At 34.3% G+C, this 13,677-nt stretch overlaps 1 protein-coding gene across 2 annotated transcripts; it reads right to left on the bottom strand.

Moving 5' to 3' along the window:
* Positions 1-25: 25 nt before the first annotated feature.
* Positions 26-1,949, bottom strand: PMP34 (Peroxisomal Membrane Protein 34). Of its 2 annotated transcripts, XM_014247605.3 has the most exons (5): positions 1,765-1,949; positions 1,381-1,640; positions 1,254-1,314; positions 949-1,105; positions 26-886 (listed from the first exon to the last, which is right to left on the bottom strand). In XM_014247605.3, exons 2-5 carry the CDS (start codon positions 1,450-1,452, stop codon positions 211-213), a joined length of 966 nt encoding a protein of 321 aa, XP_014103080.2. In that variant the 5' UTR covers positions 1,453-1,640; positions 1,765-1,949; the 3' UTR covers positions 26-210. The 2 variants fall into 2 exon arrangements, with proteins under 2 accessions (XP_014103080.2, XP_069968018.1); XM_070111917.1 differs by having other exon boundaries at positions 1,381-1,949.
* Positions 1,950-13,677: the final 11,728 nt, after the last annotated feature.

Genomic DNA, 13,677 nt, shown 5'->3' with positions numbered 1-13,677 from the left:
AAAAAAAATCAACAACAATTAACCCTTAATTTTTTTTTAGCAAAGTTCACTTTATGCACGTTATTTCAATGAAAATTAATTTTGAACTTTTATCCCATTCGATTCAGTATACATATTGTATATAAATAATAATTACACCATCAAAGAAAAGATTAGAATATAAATAAATTATACTTGTACGAATATCCACAAAGTGAATATCTTTTAAATCTATTTGAGCGTTGTAGGTGTCCTATTTAATAACACTTTCACAGTGGAAGAAATGTTCTCATATATCATGAACATAAGCGCTGCCGTTAAGACGGTTTGTAATATTTTTGCTTCCAAACCACGGAAAAGACCCTTAAAGCCCCGATGTTGGAGTATGTTCAACATAATTTTCATCATGCTCGCGTCATTTGAGGTATTCTTTGATGCTGCAGCTGTTTGGTTCTCTTTAGTGGCATTTGTGCGATGACGTTGTTTTGTTTGGACTAGTTGTAAAGGATATGTGAGTATAGTAGCAAAAGCTTTGGCAAGTGCACCAATTAAAAAGAAACCCAAATTTGATATCTCAGTGCCTGTAAACTTGATCAGATTACGTTTCAATAGTTCATACATCATGAACTGTAAAGCTGGATTAGAGACGAGCATTAGTGATGGTATAGTACCGGACCATAGACCACGAATGCCTTCAGTTTTGGCAACATATAACAGACCGCTAATCAAATTGTTGTAGTGCTTGTTGACATCATCTGAGGTCCCAGCTACGTTACGCATGCGAACACGCGTGTTTACCACCCAAAACGGGGTGGTAGAAAATACATTAATAATACCGGCAATTGTGCCTAGGAATAGATCCTTTAAAGCAGACTGTTGCTTACTGCCTGCAGTTAGAGCTTTTAAACTGTAATCAAAAATGTATAATTTTTTTTGAAATGAACAATAAACAATAATTAATAAACCAACCTGTGGAATGTGTAAAAATATACAAAATTTGAAATACACAGGCTCTGCAACACCGGTCCCAAACCGCGATACAATGCCTGAAAGCCTTCGCCAGTTACAATCTCTTTAATAACTTTTATGGTACTTCGCGCCTCGCCATTTTTATCTGGATCTTCAACTGAAAAATTTAACAAATTTATAAATCTGCCTAAAGTTTACTTTCGCTAAAAACGTTCTCATTTTATGCACATTGACCAAATATATATTAAACCTATACATACATGGATAATGGTGCAAAGTTCAAATAATTTGCACATTCAACTTACGTTGTAAACGCGAGCGGACCGTGTCAAGTGGATAGAAAGTGCTCATAGCAATGCAGCCACCCTACAAAATATTGAAATTATAATTGATTATAAAACTAATTCTGTAAATAAAATTAGCCACACTTACAGCTGCTCCGGACACGGCATGTATCCAAGATTGATAACTGAAGACTTGATTTAACTTTGATTGTGCAACCATTTTGTTCCAAAAATGTTTAATTTTCTTTAATTGAACTTTAGATGGGATATGCTCAAAATATTCTGTATTATTGTGCACACCGGAAGAGAAGTGTACAGTGGAATAGAATACAAACACGTCCAGCTACAGCGACAGTGGTCAACACAATGGCTTTCGTAGCTGTAATTGTGTATATTTCGCGTGAAAGCCTGTATAAATCAATTCATAAATTTCAGTCGTTGTGTTTATCTTAAAGTATCAATGTATGCCGCTTAATCGCGTGATATTTTTTTGTTTATATTCATATTAGAGTTTAAAATTATTAATAAATACTTTTGAAATGCTTTGTTTCAAAAACTTTAGTTTTACGTATTTTATTCCAATTTGTGCACTATTCTTCAATGCAAACGTTAACACTTATTAGTCGACCCGTTTTGTATTATTCAAATTGCAGAAGTTAGTTCATTATAATAATCGCTCATTCACGTCTCACATAATAACAATAACAAATAGTTCGTTTTCAGCGTCGCCGGTCGATTGTCACAGCTGTTTGGATATTTTAGACAGGGTTGCAACTGTTAAACGTCGGACGTTGGTGTGTAATATGAAAAGTTGCTGACTTGGACTTTTGGACAACTTAAAAATTTAATTAAATTTAGTAAATTTATGAATTATAGCAACTAATAAATTAATGAAAAAGTTATAGCAATCAGCCTACTTAATTATTTCTAACTTAGATTTTTGACCTCGAAATAGGACGGATCTTCAGTCCTGGTGAGAATGTGGAACCGTTGTATGGTTGACAGTTATTAGAACTGTCACTCACAGGCGGTTTTTGATTCAGAACCATGTTCATGGTCTGCTAGGCCCAGAAGTCGTAAAAAGGCATTAATAGTTTTGCTACTATGGAAGGGACAGTTATTGGACAATAAGTCTCCCTTGATTGACGGGTTTCCATGGTTTCCCTGGTTTCAGTCGTGGGACCACTCTTCCGACTTTCCACACATCAGGTATAGGAAAAGTAGTCAACGACATATTTAGGACTTTGGTTAGATATTTTACTCCCGTCCTTAGCATCAATTTGTTTATGCTACCTGGATCGATAAACTTAAATGATTTCGTCTTGTTGATGACATCTTGAGCCTCCTCATCAGTGAAATTATGTGGGCTCCAGTCTATTAGCATTGTCAGTTGAAGGGTGCAGTGTAAATTGTCGTCTAAAATAGCTCGCGCTCTTCGGGTTTGAGGAGTCCGCTTATGTGTTTTTACCATTTGCCGAAGTCTCAAATTGAGATCATTTACGTGGGGTCGGCCTGGCGACGCTCGTTTGTTCAAATTGCTGCTTCAGCTGGAAAAAAAGGTCTTTTTTGAGAAAACAATACAGGCTTCGATTGTGTGTTGCTGTCGGAGAGCCTACGAAAGGAATAATAATACAAAATGAAAATTGTTCATTGCCAGTTGGAAACCAGATCTGAAAGGCATATCACTAACAAGTTAACGGTTTATTGTTGTCTGTTACCTATGACTTTTGCAATAATTTTCCGCTCAACTCCATTTCACATTTATTATTGTTTTTATTTACGAGCATATTAAATAACAAGGTGGTTGTGAACCCATCAGTCACTGTCCTCTCCAGAGGCCAACACGCAAACTAATCAAATGCAACAACTACAATATATTTAAGTGCTTATGTATGTGCGTATGTATGTTACATAAATATAGAGTCGATTGCATTATTAAAGCTCACATCTCCAAGTTGCGCTTCCCAATCGCCTTGGCGTCGCATGAATAATGCTAATTAAGCTCATCTGGCGGACTTTATTGTAATAATGTTATTATATTTTATTTCTAATTTGACTACAAGCATACATACCTACATTCATCCGTGTACATGCAACAATAAATACATAATAATTTATGCGAAACGGATATTCAGTCAAATTGAATTAATGCAAGCAAAAGCAAAAGCTAAACGAAAATCATATAATACATAAATTTTCCTTTGCGAGTAAACAATGATTATTTATAATTTTTTCGGTGGCAAAAATGAAAGACTAGAAGTAGAGTTGTTTAAATGGATGGGATATATATATGTGTATATAAATATATACATAAATATATTAAGACTTGCAGCAGGTAATTAGTAATAAATAATAAAGTTTAAGACACAGTTAGTTAAACTATAAAATTTGATATAAATATCAAAATAAATAATTTTTTTATTGAACGTATTTTGCACGCTTATGCAGATTAAAGGGTTTTATTCATTTGCAAATGAGAAAAAAAGTGAATTTTTTTGAAAAGGCATTTTGCTTCATAAATAAATAAATATTATGTACATTTACATAATTTAATGTACTTTAATAATCGGAGATTCGTTTTGATAAAGTTTAGATACCCTTGATTCCGTAACCGATCTTCAGGAGGACATCCGATTTTTTAAAATTTGAAATTTAAAAAGCATGAGCACCTAGGATCGACGTCATCCGTCGGCGCTGTCCTTAAAAAAAAAGAATTCCGAAGATTGACTCAGTTGATGCCATTTTATAACGAAACATTTTCATACACTAAAATACATGTTAACTAAACATACGATTATTTTTTCCTTATCCCAGAACAAATACTAGACTCTAGACTAGCATAAGCCTTCAAGTAACGGTAACGCCTTCTATTTTATGAAACTACGAGATACTGATGTTTGGTGAAGGAATTTCTACAACAACTGTCTAATTATAACAGTAAACCTCGAGTACTCCATTTTTAATGAAGATCATTGCCAAAACTATGTTCTTCTGCACCTAGTTTGAGCTGGATGCTGTCCCCTAGATGGCTTTGACTACTAGCACTTAGATATGATAGCACAAGACAAGAAATCAAATGGGACTCTCGACTTTTACTTTAGTAACCATCTTCCTTGCAAGCTAGACCCTAATTTATTGGTGTAAATTACACAAGCTTAAATTCTGAAAATTACCTGATATTTTTGATTAATATTCCTTTCTTCTAAATCAGTTTTTCGTTACATATGTATATCCAGTACTATTTTTAATTACCTAAAAATAATTATGTTAAAATAGGTATTTTAATGAATCATTTGTTACATAAGAGCTAACTGAGTGTTCAGATTATTTTTATTACATTATTTCTAAAGATAATGTTGTATGAGCAGATTTGGTTTTTGTTTAGTGTGCTTTCATTTTATGTGTATGTATTAGGGTGACTCGTGTGAGTTCCAAGAATGCTGAGTTATAAAGCTTGTTAAGCATCATAGCGATCAGGTGCTTTGCCGGTGTAGAGACACGTATTGCAAATAATGGAAATCTTTGAATCTAGTTCAAACTACAAGTAATTGTATATCAAGATTTTATCGTCTAATCAAAAGTGACCCGAACCGAGAAAAAACAGCATTTTCACATATTTTAATATAAATATTTATTATCGATTCCAAAATACGTTCCTGAGCCAATATATAACGCCAACGCTTATGCCAATTTCCCATAAACTTGTTATAACCCTCGGTTGGGAAGACCTCCAGTGTCTGCAGCGAATTTTGGTTTTTCCGATTTCGGCTAATTTTTTGAGCGCCATTCGCTAGATTGTTGCACAGTTTTGACGTCATATACATAAACCACGTCTCGTCAGCAGTAATAAAACGTCTGATGCATGTAGGGTTCTAAGCTACGTTGTCTGTTGTCAAGCAACCCTTTAGCGACCTTTGCTCGATGTCGTGTTTGCAAAAGATTCAAGTCTTTTGGTAGGAGTTTAGCATTGACACATTTTGTAAAAGGTTATAAACAGATTTTTATGTTAATTTTGATTGCTCAATTTGTATGACAGATTTATGCCATAGTAAACCGATCTGAATAATATGCTTGAGAATTGTAGCGATACCTCGAATAATAATCTATTTCCATACAAGGACCTGAGTTTGATCGATCAGTTTGTATGGGAGCTATGTGGTATGGTAGTTCGATATCGGCCGTTCCTTGATGAGAAAAGGACCAGTGCAAAATTTCTGAACGATATCTCAAAAACTGAGGGACTAGTTGGCGTTTATACTGACGGAAATGGTTAAATCGACTGAGCTTGTCACGCTTCTGGGTGTTGCAAACTTCGTGGCAAACTTAATATACTCTGTTCAGGGTACAACAATATTTGAGAAAAAATGGACCAGCCTAAAATGTGACGAAACATTTGTGTAAGTAAACAAGTAAATGTGAGAGTTAATGGGTTAAGAGCGTAGGGCGTAAACGCCAGCCTAATTATATTCAACGCGTTGAGGACGATGAACTCGCCAAAGTTAATTACTTTTGATTTTACATTTTACATTAGCCGCTAACGCGTTGCCATGTCTCTCGCCTGCTTTGTTAACACTTACGACATGTCTTGCACATGCGCACACACACATACAACTGCATCAGTGCAAGTCAAATGCATAAAATAAAAGCAAGATACGTGTCTGTCACAATGCCCGCAACAACGTCTGAGGTGTAAACTGATGCAAGCGCGACTGCTGCAACCAAATCTTAAAGGCTGTGATTTCAAAGAGGCTTTATGACACTGAAGTGCACAAAAATAATGCCAACCAAATGAAACAATGCCAACAAATGAACAGTCGCTGCTATTGTGTGTATTGAAGTAAGCGTACTACCATTAATGCCAGTGAGGTTAGCGCATGAAGCGGTGAGCAATTGCAGCGTAGACTTGGAGATAGACACCAAGTCACGCTGCCGCGCCGACGTAAACACCACTTGACAGCGCTTATGTGTGCGCACGCCGCCGCACTCGAGCGCCACAGCAGCTTATGCTCGTACAACTTTCGCTTTCTTCGATGACGTAAACACAAGAAAAATTGCTCAAGTCATCGCGTTACAGTGCTACGTACATTTTTACATACATATATATGTATGTATATTTATGCATATCTTGTTTGTTTGGCGGTGGTTAATTATTTTACAATAAATGCTCGATAAATATGTAAAGCAGTTATAAAATATTAATTAAAAAGAAGGGTGGCGAAATTTTTTTAGATTTATAGACAAAACATTAACTTCGGCTACACCGAACATAAAATACCCTTCACAGGTGCATTATAGTATAAAAAGATCTTGATATTGTTTTTCTTCGGTCACTTTGTATGGCAGCTATAAGCTATAGTTATCCGATCTAAACAATATATTCGGATATTATAGCGCTGCCTTGGAAGTTATCTTGTCAAATAAAAAAGTTTTCCATACAAAGACTGGATTTTGAACGATCAGTTTGATGACACATATATTCGATCTGAACAATTTCTTCGGAGATTTTATCATAATCCATTTCAAACAATAATCCATGTCAAGTTTTGTGAAGATATCTCGGCAAATAAAAAAATGTCACATACAAGTTCATGATATGGATATCGGCGATCTGACAAATGAGCAGTTGCTTTGTGAGAAAAGGTCGGGTGCGAAAGTTTAGAGCGATATCTCAAAAACTGAGTGACTAGTTTGCACATATACAGACCGAGGGACAGACGAACATGGCTCAATTGACTTCGTACGTCATGATGTTCATTTATAGGTATACATACATATATACTTTATATAATATGAGTTCGAAGGCTAGAAAATCTTTTTCTTAAAATTTGCGAAAGGTTTCGGATTTGAAGAATATATGAACCGTGAATTCTTTATGACGAGTCGGGGGCTCGATACAAAGTCCAAAACTCTTATTATATGAGGCAATTGGTGTATATATGTATATAACTGGCTACTCAGTTGCCTGTGATCAGTAGCCAGTTGTCATGCACATTGCAAATTGTGGCAAAAATTATACGGTAGTCTAGCGGCTACTACAGTAAAGCTTGTGCTCACATACGAGTATAAAAGGGGTGAGTTTGTTTCATCAAGAATTATGACATATTTTAGAGCTTATCATGACAACTTTGTTTAACCTCAAAGTATTTATATGTGCATACATAAAAGCTCTGCTATAATTTTGAGTACCCATAACCCTTATTTCAACGCAATACCTACAATTTTACATTGTATTAATATATTTGGCAATCCATATGTTTCAGTTGCCTTTTTTGACTGTAATAAAGGGCAGTGAAATGCCATTGTGCACTCAAACTCACAAATATTCATACAAACTACAAAAGCATAGCTGACAGATATGAAAAATTCACACCTCAAAATGGCATTCAATTCACTACTTCTCAGCATCTTGCCTTCCTTTTCATTTTCGGTTTGACAAGTTGGCACGCAATTTTTGCATTGTAAGAAAAATGTTTTTCAGACAATTGAAATTCACAATGTTTGTAATGAACAATATTTTCTTTTCTTTTATTCTCTTTTCTTTTATTAATTTTTAGTTCCATTACTTAAAGATATATGTATTAGGTATATTAAAAACAATTTCTTAATTCAAAACCATATTTTTTAAGAGGATAAACAAAAAACATACAATTAGAAGGTAAGTCCTTAGAAGTGTTCTACTTGACACAAATACAATATTTGAGTGAAAGTTTAAAGTCAAATTCTTTAAAAGTGGACCATTTTTTCGAAAATAATTGTAAGGCACTTCAAAAATATTTACTTTTAAGGATAAAAACTTCTTAAACTCTATTGTGTATTGGTGTGATAAACATTTCACTACATTTTGTTGAAATTATATTCACTTATTTTTCGAATCTTATTACATTTATTAATATCCCAGATATCGGAATCCAATTTTAGCGCGAACACAATAACTCTCAAAAACTGAGCTAAGTTTATGATGAGTTAATCCGAAAGATCTTTTCGAACTTTACTGAAATCTTCTCAGCAATATTTAAATCAGAATTTCATCACTTTACAAACGTTTTTGTTTTCTACCAAGATGACTAAATTTTTATTTACCAATCCAAAAGAAGCTGCTACGAATTTAATCATCAAAAATTTACATAATTAACAATAAACAAAACCTCCATCTGGCATTACTAAGAATCAGTAGGTCTATGTAGTATGCCAGTATAACCTTACCTAACCTAACATGCGGCTAATCCAGATAGCTGGCACTCTGAAGATTTCAAAGGAACTTTTGGATATGCTATCTGTCATGCAATTTTGTTTATGAGAACGTTCTGTGCAAAGTGGTAGCCGTGCGAATTCACAATCGAATAGTTTATTGTACCACAATTTAATGAAAGCGATGCTAAAATTTAATAAATTGGATTTCTTACACATTATTTACTCATCTACCGTCTACAATTAATGTGGGCTCCAAAGATTTTTGACTGTATTGAAGAAAATTTAGCGATAATGAAGAGGTAATCATTGAGGTCTATTTAGAAGAAAAATATTTAATTTATTTATTTAATTTAATAATTTTTACTACGCAAATTTAATAGAAAAGTTGGACAATCACTTAATCGGTATATAACAATTGAACTTATAATGAAATATAAAATGACACTCGAATATTGGAATACTTAGTTGTGTGTGCAACCTAACCCCAATAAATAATAATGAGGCGAAGAATTTTTTTTGTTTTAAATTTCAATTAAATGTTATATAAATATCATAGAACACACATTTTTTATCATTGTATTTGGGTTTGTCATTAAAAATAAATTTTAGACTTTTCACATCATTTATTATTATTTTATATTTGTTCGCCTCTTTAAATTAGAAAAAGTGCACACATACACGTTCATACATAGCACTTGAACTTGTGCAATTATTTTGAAATAATCAGCGCTTTTATCCGCACGAGTGTAAGTGATTGCTTACGATAGCATTTAATTAAAGATGCTAAACAAGTTTACACAATTTTCAATTAAATTGTTTACATAAGTCGTTTAACAGTTTTAATTCGTTTTATTATCTTCTTTGTATTAATTAAAATGATTGATGCATACGCTAATAAAAATAGAAAAGAAATAAAGACACATCTTGGGTTATTCCAAATTAAAACTATAATTATTTATTCTGTTTCAGTGCTAGAGGCATCTGTGTAGTGAAATTTCTAACTTGGTTCACGAAATCGTTTTGTTTTGAGTTGCTTGTACCATAAGAATGTACGTAGATAATGATACGATATTTATGGAATTATATTATGAAGAATTTAATTTTACATAATTTGAAAGATATTTGGTTAGGTTTTGTTACTCAGAAGAAGGGATACGGTAGTAATTTGAGAAATCACTAATTTTTTAAGTTAATTTAAACTATTGCTCCCTCCACTCAGTAGCGATGTTGAGCGTGATCACAAACCGGTGTTTTGTGAGTCGAAAGCCATCATTCATTCCATCTTAGGTGGCTTGAAAGCCACCGTTTTATTTAGAACTAAACAAATTATTTTTAAAATAGGAATAAAATAGTCAATATAGTATTGTAACTCTTTTAGTCCGCAGATTTTATAAGATTTCGTGTTTGAATAGAAATTTGGGCATAGAGCCGCCGGGACTATGTGTTACGAATACCTTACTCTTGGGCCAATTTCGCAATGGGTACCAACCGCAGTGCTGGGTTCTGGTCCCACCATCCTGGAAGCAACCAGAAGACTCCAGCTCCTTTCCTTTCAACCTACTCACAACATTTCTAAGCACTCATTTCAATTTTTCGAAATTTCAAAGTTAAACTATAATAAGCGCTGTGCGTAATGCCTTTTACTTAAGAAAGTAGCTAAAAATATCTGAAAGCGATTAACAACAATGCAATTACCTTTAGCATATGTAAGTGCACAAATAATGGCACCAGGCTTCGGCTAAATTTACCATAAAGCACTAGCACGCTAATTACCTCGATAAATATATGAACAATGGCGATAATTATGCTCGTGGCTAAGCGTGCAAACCGAAGAGAGTGAAGAGGGGAAAGTGTACACAAGTGGAAGTATTATATTAATAATTATGATAGTTATGCATATTTCCGCTTCCGGATAATTGAGGCGTTGGTTGGTGAAACGCATGCTTGGTTGCAGGAGTAAATAAGGTAAAGCGTGTTGAAAGTGGTTGGTACATTGAAAAGGTGTGGATAATTTCTACAATAATGTTACATGCTGGAAGTATATTCAAAAATGATTTAAAGCCGTAAGTGTCGCTTAACGGTAACGTGACTATGTGAGTGTATAATAATTAAAATATAAATTTCCTCCTTTGAGGCATGCCACATTTATGAAAATTAATTGATTTACGGTTTATTTATTGATGTTACTATTGTTACCAAACGGAAAAAAGTGAAAATTGTAACAGTTAACAAATATGTTATGTTTTGATTTCATATGCATATAGATTTCGATTTTGGATCTTAAGAATCAGGAAAAGACTTTGTTAAAAACATATTTATCTTTATCAAAACAAAAAATATTAACTTATTAAACAAAAAACTGTGGAATTTGGTTTTTGTGGCAGTTCTATCAATAAACAATAAATCAATCTAAAGATGATAGGCAACTAACAAAACCACTGTCGAATTTGAAGCGTTGTTTTGTTTGAATAGGAAACTCAATCAAGGAAGGGAAATCACGCAGTTTAAGAGCGCTTGGAGTCTGCATTCGGTGACTCTTCTTCTTGAATGGTGGTAGTCAAATATTGATTTAACGAGTTTCAACGTGATTGCGTTTTGGTTTTTGATTAGTCACGCCTAAGTGACTAACTTAGTCGTTGCTTTATAAGCGGAATTCAAGGGAATTTCGGCGTCGTTTCGTAAACGTTGATGAAATATGAACTCACTGGTATACACCAGAGACCAAGAAACATTTAAAAATGTAGAAGAGCAGAAAGGTTAACGAAACCCTCCATTATACGATGCCGAATTCCCGAAAATATGGCCCCAGTTCACAAAGAAAAAAGTACTGTTCTACCAAGACAATGGCCCGGCTCAAACTTTCGCCGTTACTACGGTTATATTGGTTTAGTAAGGTTACCCCATGTACCGTATACTCTAGATTCGAGATCACTCGAATTATTTTTGTTTCCAAACTTGTACAAGTTCGACGTGCAGAAATTTAATTCGAGTGAGAAGGTTATCGCATACATGGAGGCTTATTTTGCAGACCTTCAAAAACGTAATTTTCAGGCGGGTTAAAGAAAGAAGGTATCTAAATGGAGACTATGTTAGAAAAAAATGGTAATTTTTTCAAAAATTCATATTTTTCATCCCAACGTTCAAGATAAAATTGATGCAGATTATTGAAATAGAATATACGTGGAATGAAGCCTCCAAGTGCGGAACGAACGACGAACGAATTTTCAATGCTTATCAAAATCCCAATATAAATATAATACTTTTTTCACATGATAAAACTGTCCCATAACCTCTAAAATTTATTGTATTTGCACAGAACCAGGATTCGCTTTCTTTACTGCGACAATGAACCCAACTAACAAATTTTTGATTTTCGCAAATTTATCTCTCAAAATCGATACAATCATCGAAAGTGTTATTCTCTTTTAAGAAATCATTTGAGTGAGTTTGTACATTCAGCCAATAAATATGCAAAAATCGTATTTCAATAAAGTTTATTAATTTTTTTTTTAGACCCGTCCTCTTGTACCTTCAAATTGCATTTTAAAAGTCGTCAAACATTTGTGCTTCATCATTATTTTCTTTTTTAATTTATTTTATTTTCTTATTTGTGGATCGTGCCTTGCACTGACTAACGAGTAAACAATTCACACCGCTTCGCAGTCTCCCAACTCAGCTGCTTGCTCAGTTAGTAAGAGCGCTTTAAAAAGCGTCACGTTGCACATCACATTGTCGGGTGTCGCATAAAAACCGAGCAACTGCAATTATATTATAAAACAACAATAAATGAAAACACAACAGATTTCGATAAAAATGTTTTTGCCATACCGCTTTGTCTGCTCGTCGCTTTGAGCGCTTTTTTGTTTTGCTTATGTTTCTATTGCACGAAATTTCATGAAAGTTCAGAGCATCAGGTGCTGCAAGATCGTGCCATGTCATTGCATTCCGAACAGCAACTTGTAGTCTTTATAAATCACCAAACTGTGCTCGGCTAAAGCAAAATGAGGAAAGATGAGCTGCTGTGCCGGCACTTGCAAGCATCTAAGTACGAGTATGTATGTGTGTGTGTGTATGTAAAAAACATCATTCATCCGCAACGCGAAAAGCAAACTGAAGCAACAGCAAAGCAATGATAAAAAATTGTGTGAAAAAATATTGCAATTTGTTATTATTGTTGTTATTGTCTCACTTTTTGCAATTTGCATGCAAAACTTTCACCGCCACCGAGCGGAGTGGGCACTTTTAGAGACTTTTGTTATTGCAGCATGTGGGCTCTTATCGCCGGTTAGATGTTATTGTTTTGTTCATAGGCTCTGCTGGTAGTTGGTGGCGTTTTTTACTCGCTGAGTCCGAAACCGAAAGAAACATGAGCCATTGCCACAAATGCTGTGATTATTTCGTTAAGATGATATGGCGGTAAAGTGTGTCTATATAAACACATAAATGCATATTAAATGATATTATTGTTGTGTTAAAGTTCAATGGGCTGAATTAAGCAATATCAGCTTCGCATATATAAATATAACTCTGGTAATGTGAACTCGATTGCATAGACAGGGTATTGTCACAAAATTTTTGAAAAGGCTCTGGGGATTGATCGCCTTGTACCATATAGTTGCGACGAAATTTCACGTGGATTAGAGGATCGATAAAGTCGGCTCTGTGTAGTTTTGCTACACCAACAGAAGAGCCCTTGACTCGTAAGATCGAAAAGAACCCGACCGATAGCGCGTCTCTCCAATAGGGCGGCATTTTTTCAAAACGGCAAACATTTCTAGAACATCTGCTAAAAACTTCAACTTTATAAACACCTACTTTTTCGAAAATTTTTATATACCACAAAACACAACTCTTCTGATGCCTTCTAAGCATAGTATGATTTCCGCTTACCTGGTTTCTTTATAAAATAAAGCTCACTTCAGACAATTAGTATACTTTCATTTTGTGGAAAAATTAACAAAATTTTATTAACGTTTTAAGTTCCCGGATATAGAATTTCGTTTCCGTCCTTCCGGTTAACAATTCCCCACGTATCGGTCTCTAGGACTATCTAAGCATAATATGATTAAGTACAAAAAATATCACTATCAGGGAAGACTCTATCTTTTCGAGTGTCCAACGAACGTTAAGTTATGTTATATGGCTGATCCCAAGACAAGATCGCTCTTAGACTGATTATGGCAAGTCCTTTGTTATTCCAGGCAAAAATCTCCGTTAATTAGATTTTTAGTGTCGACAGAGCTCACTACAAATC

The sequence above is a fragment of the Bactrocera oleae genome, chromosome 6 (assembly GCF_042242935.1).
Source record: "Bactrocera oleae isolate idBacOlea1 chromosome 6, idBacOlea1, whole genome shotgun sequence".
NCBI lineage: Eukaryota > Metazoa > Arthropoda > Insecta > Diptera > Tephritidae > Bactrocera > Bactrocera oleae.
This window is presented reverse-complemented; position numbering and strand designations above follow the sequence as displayed.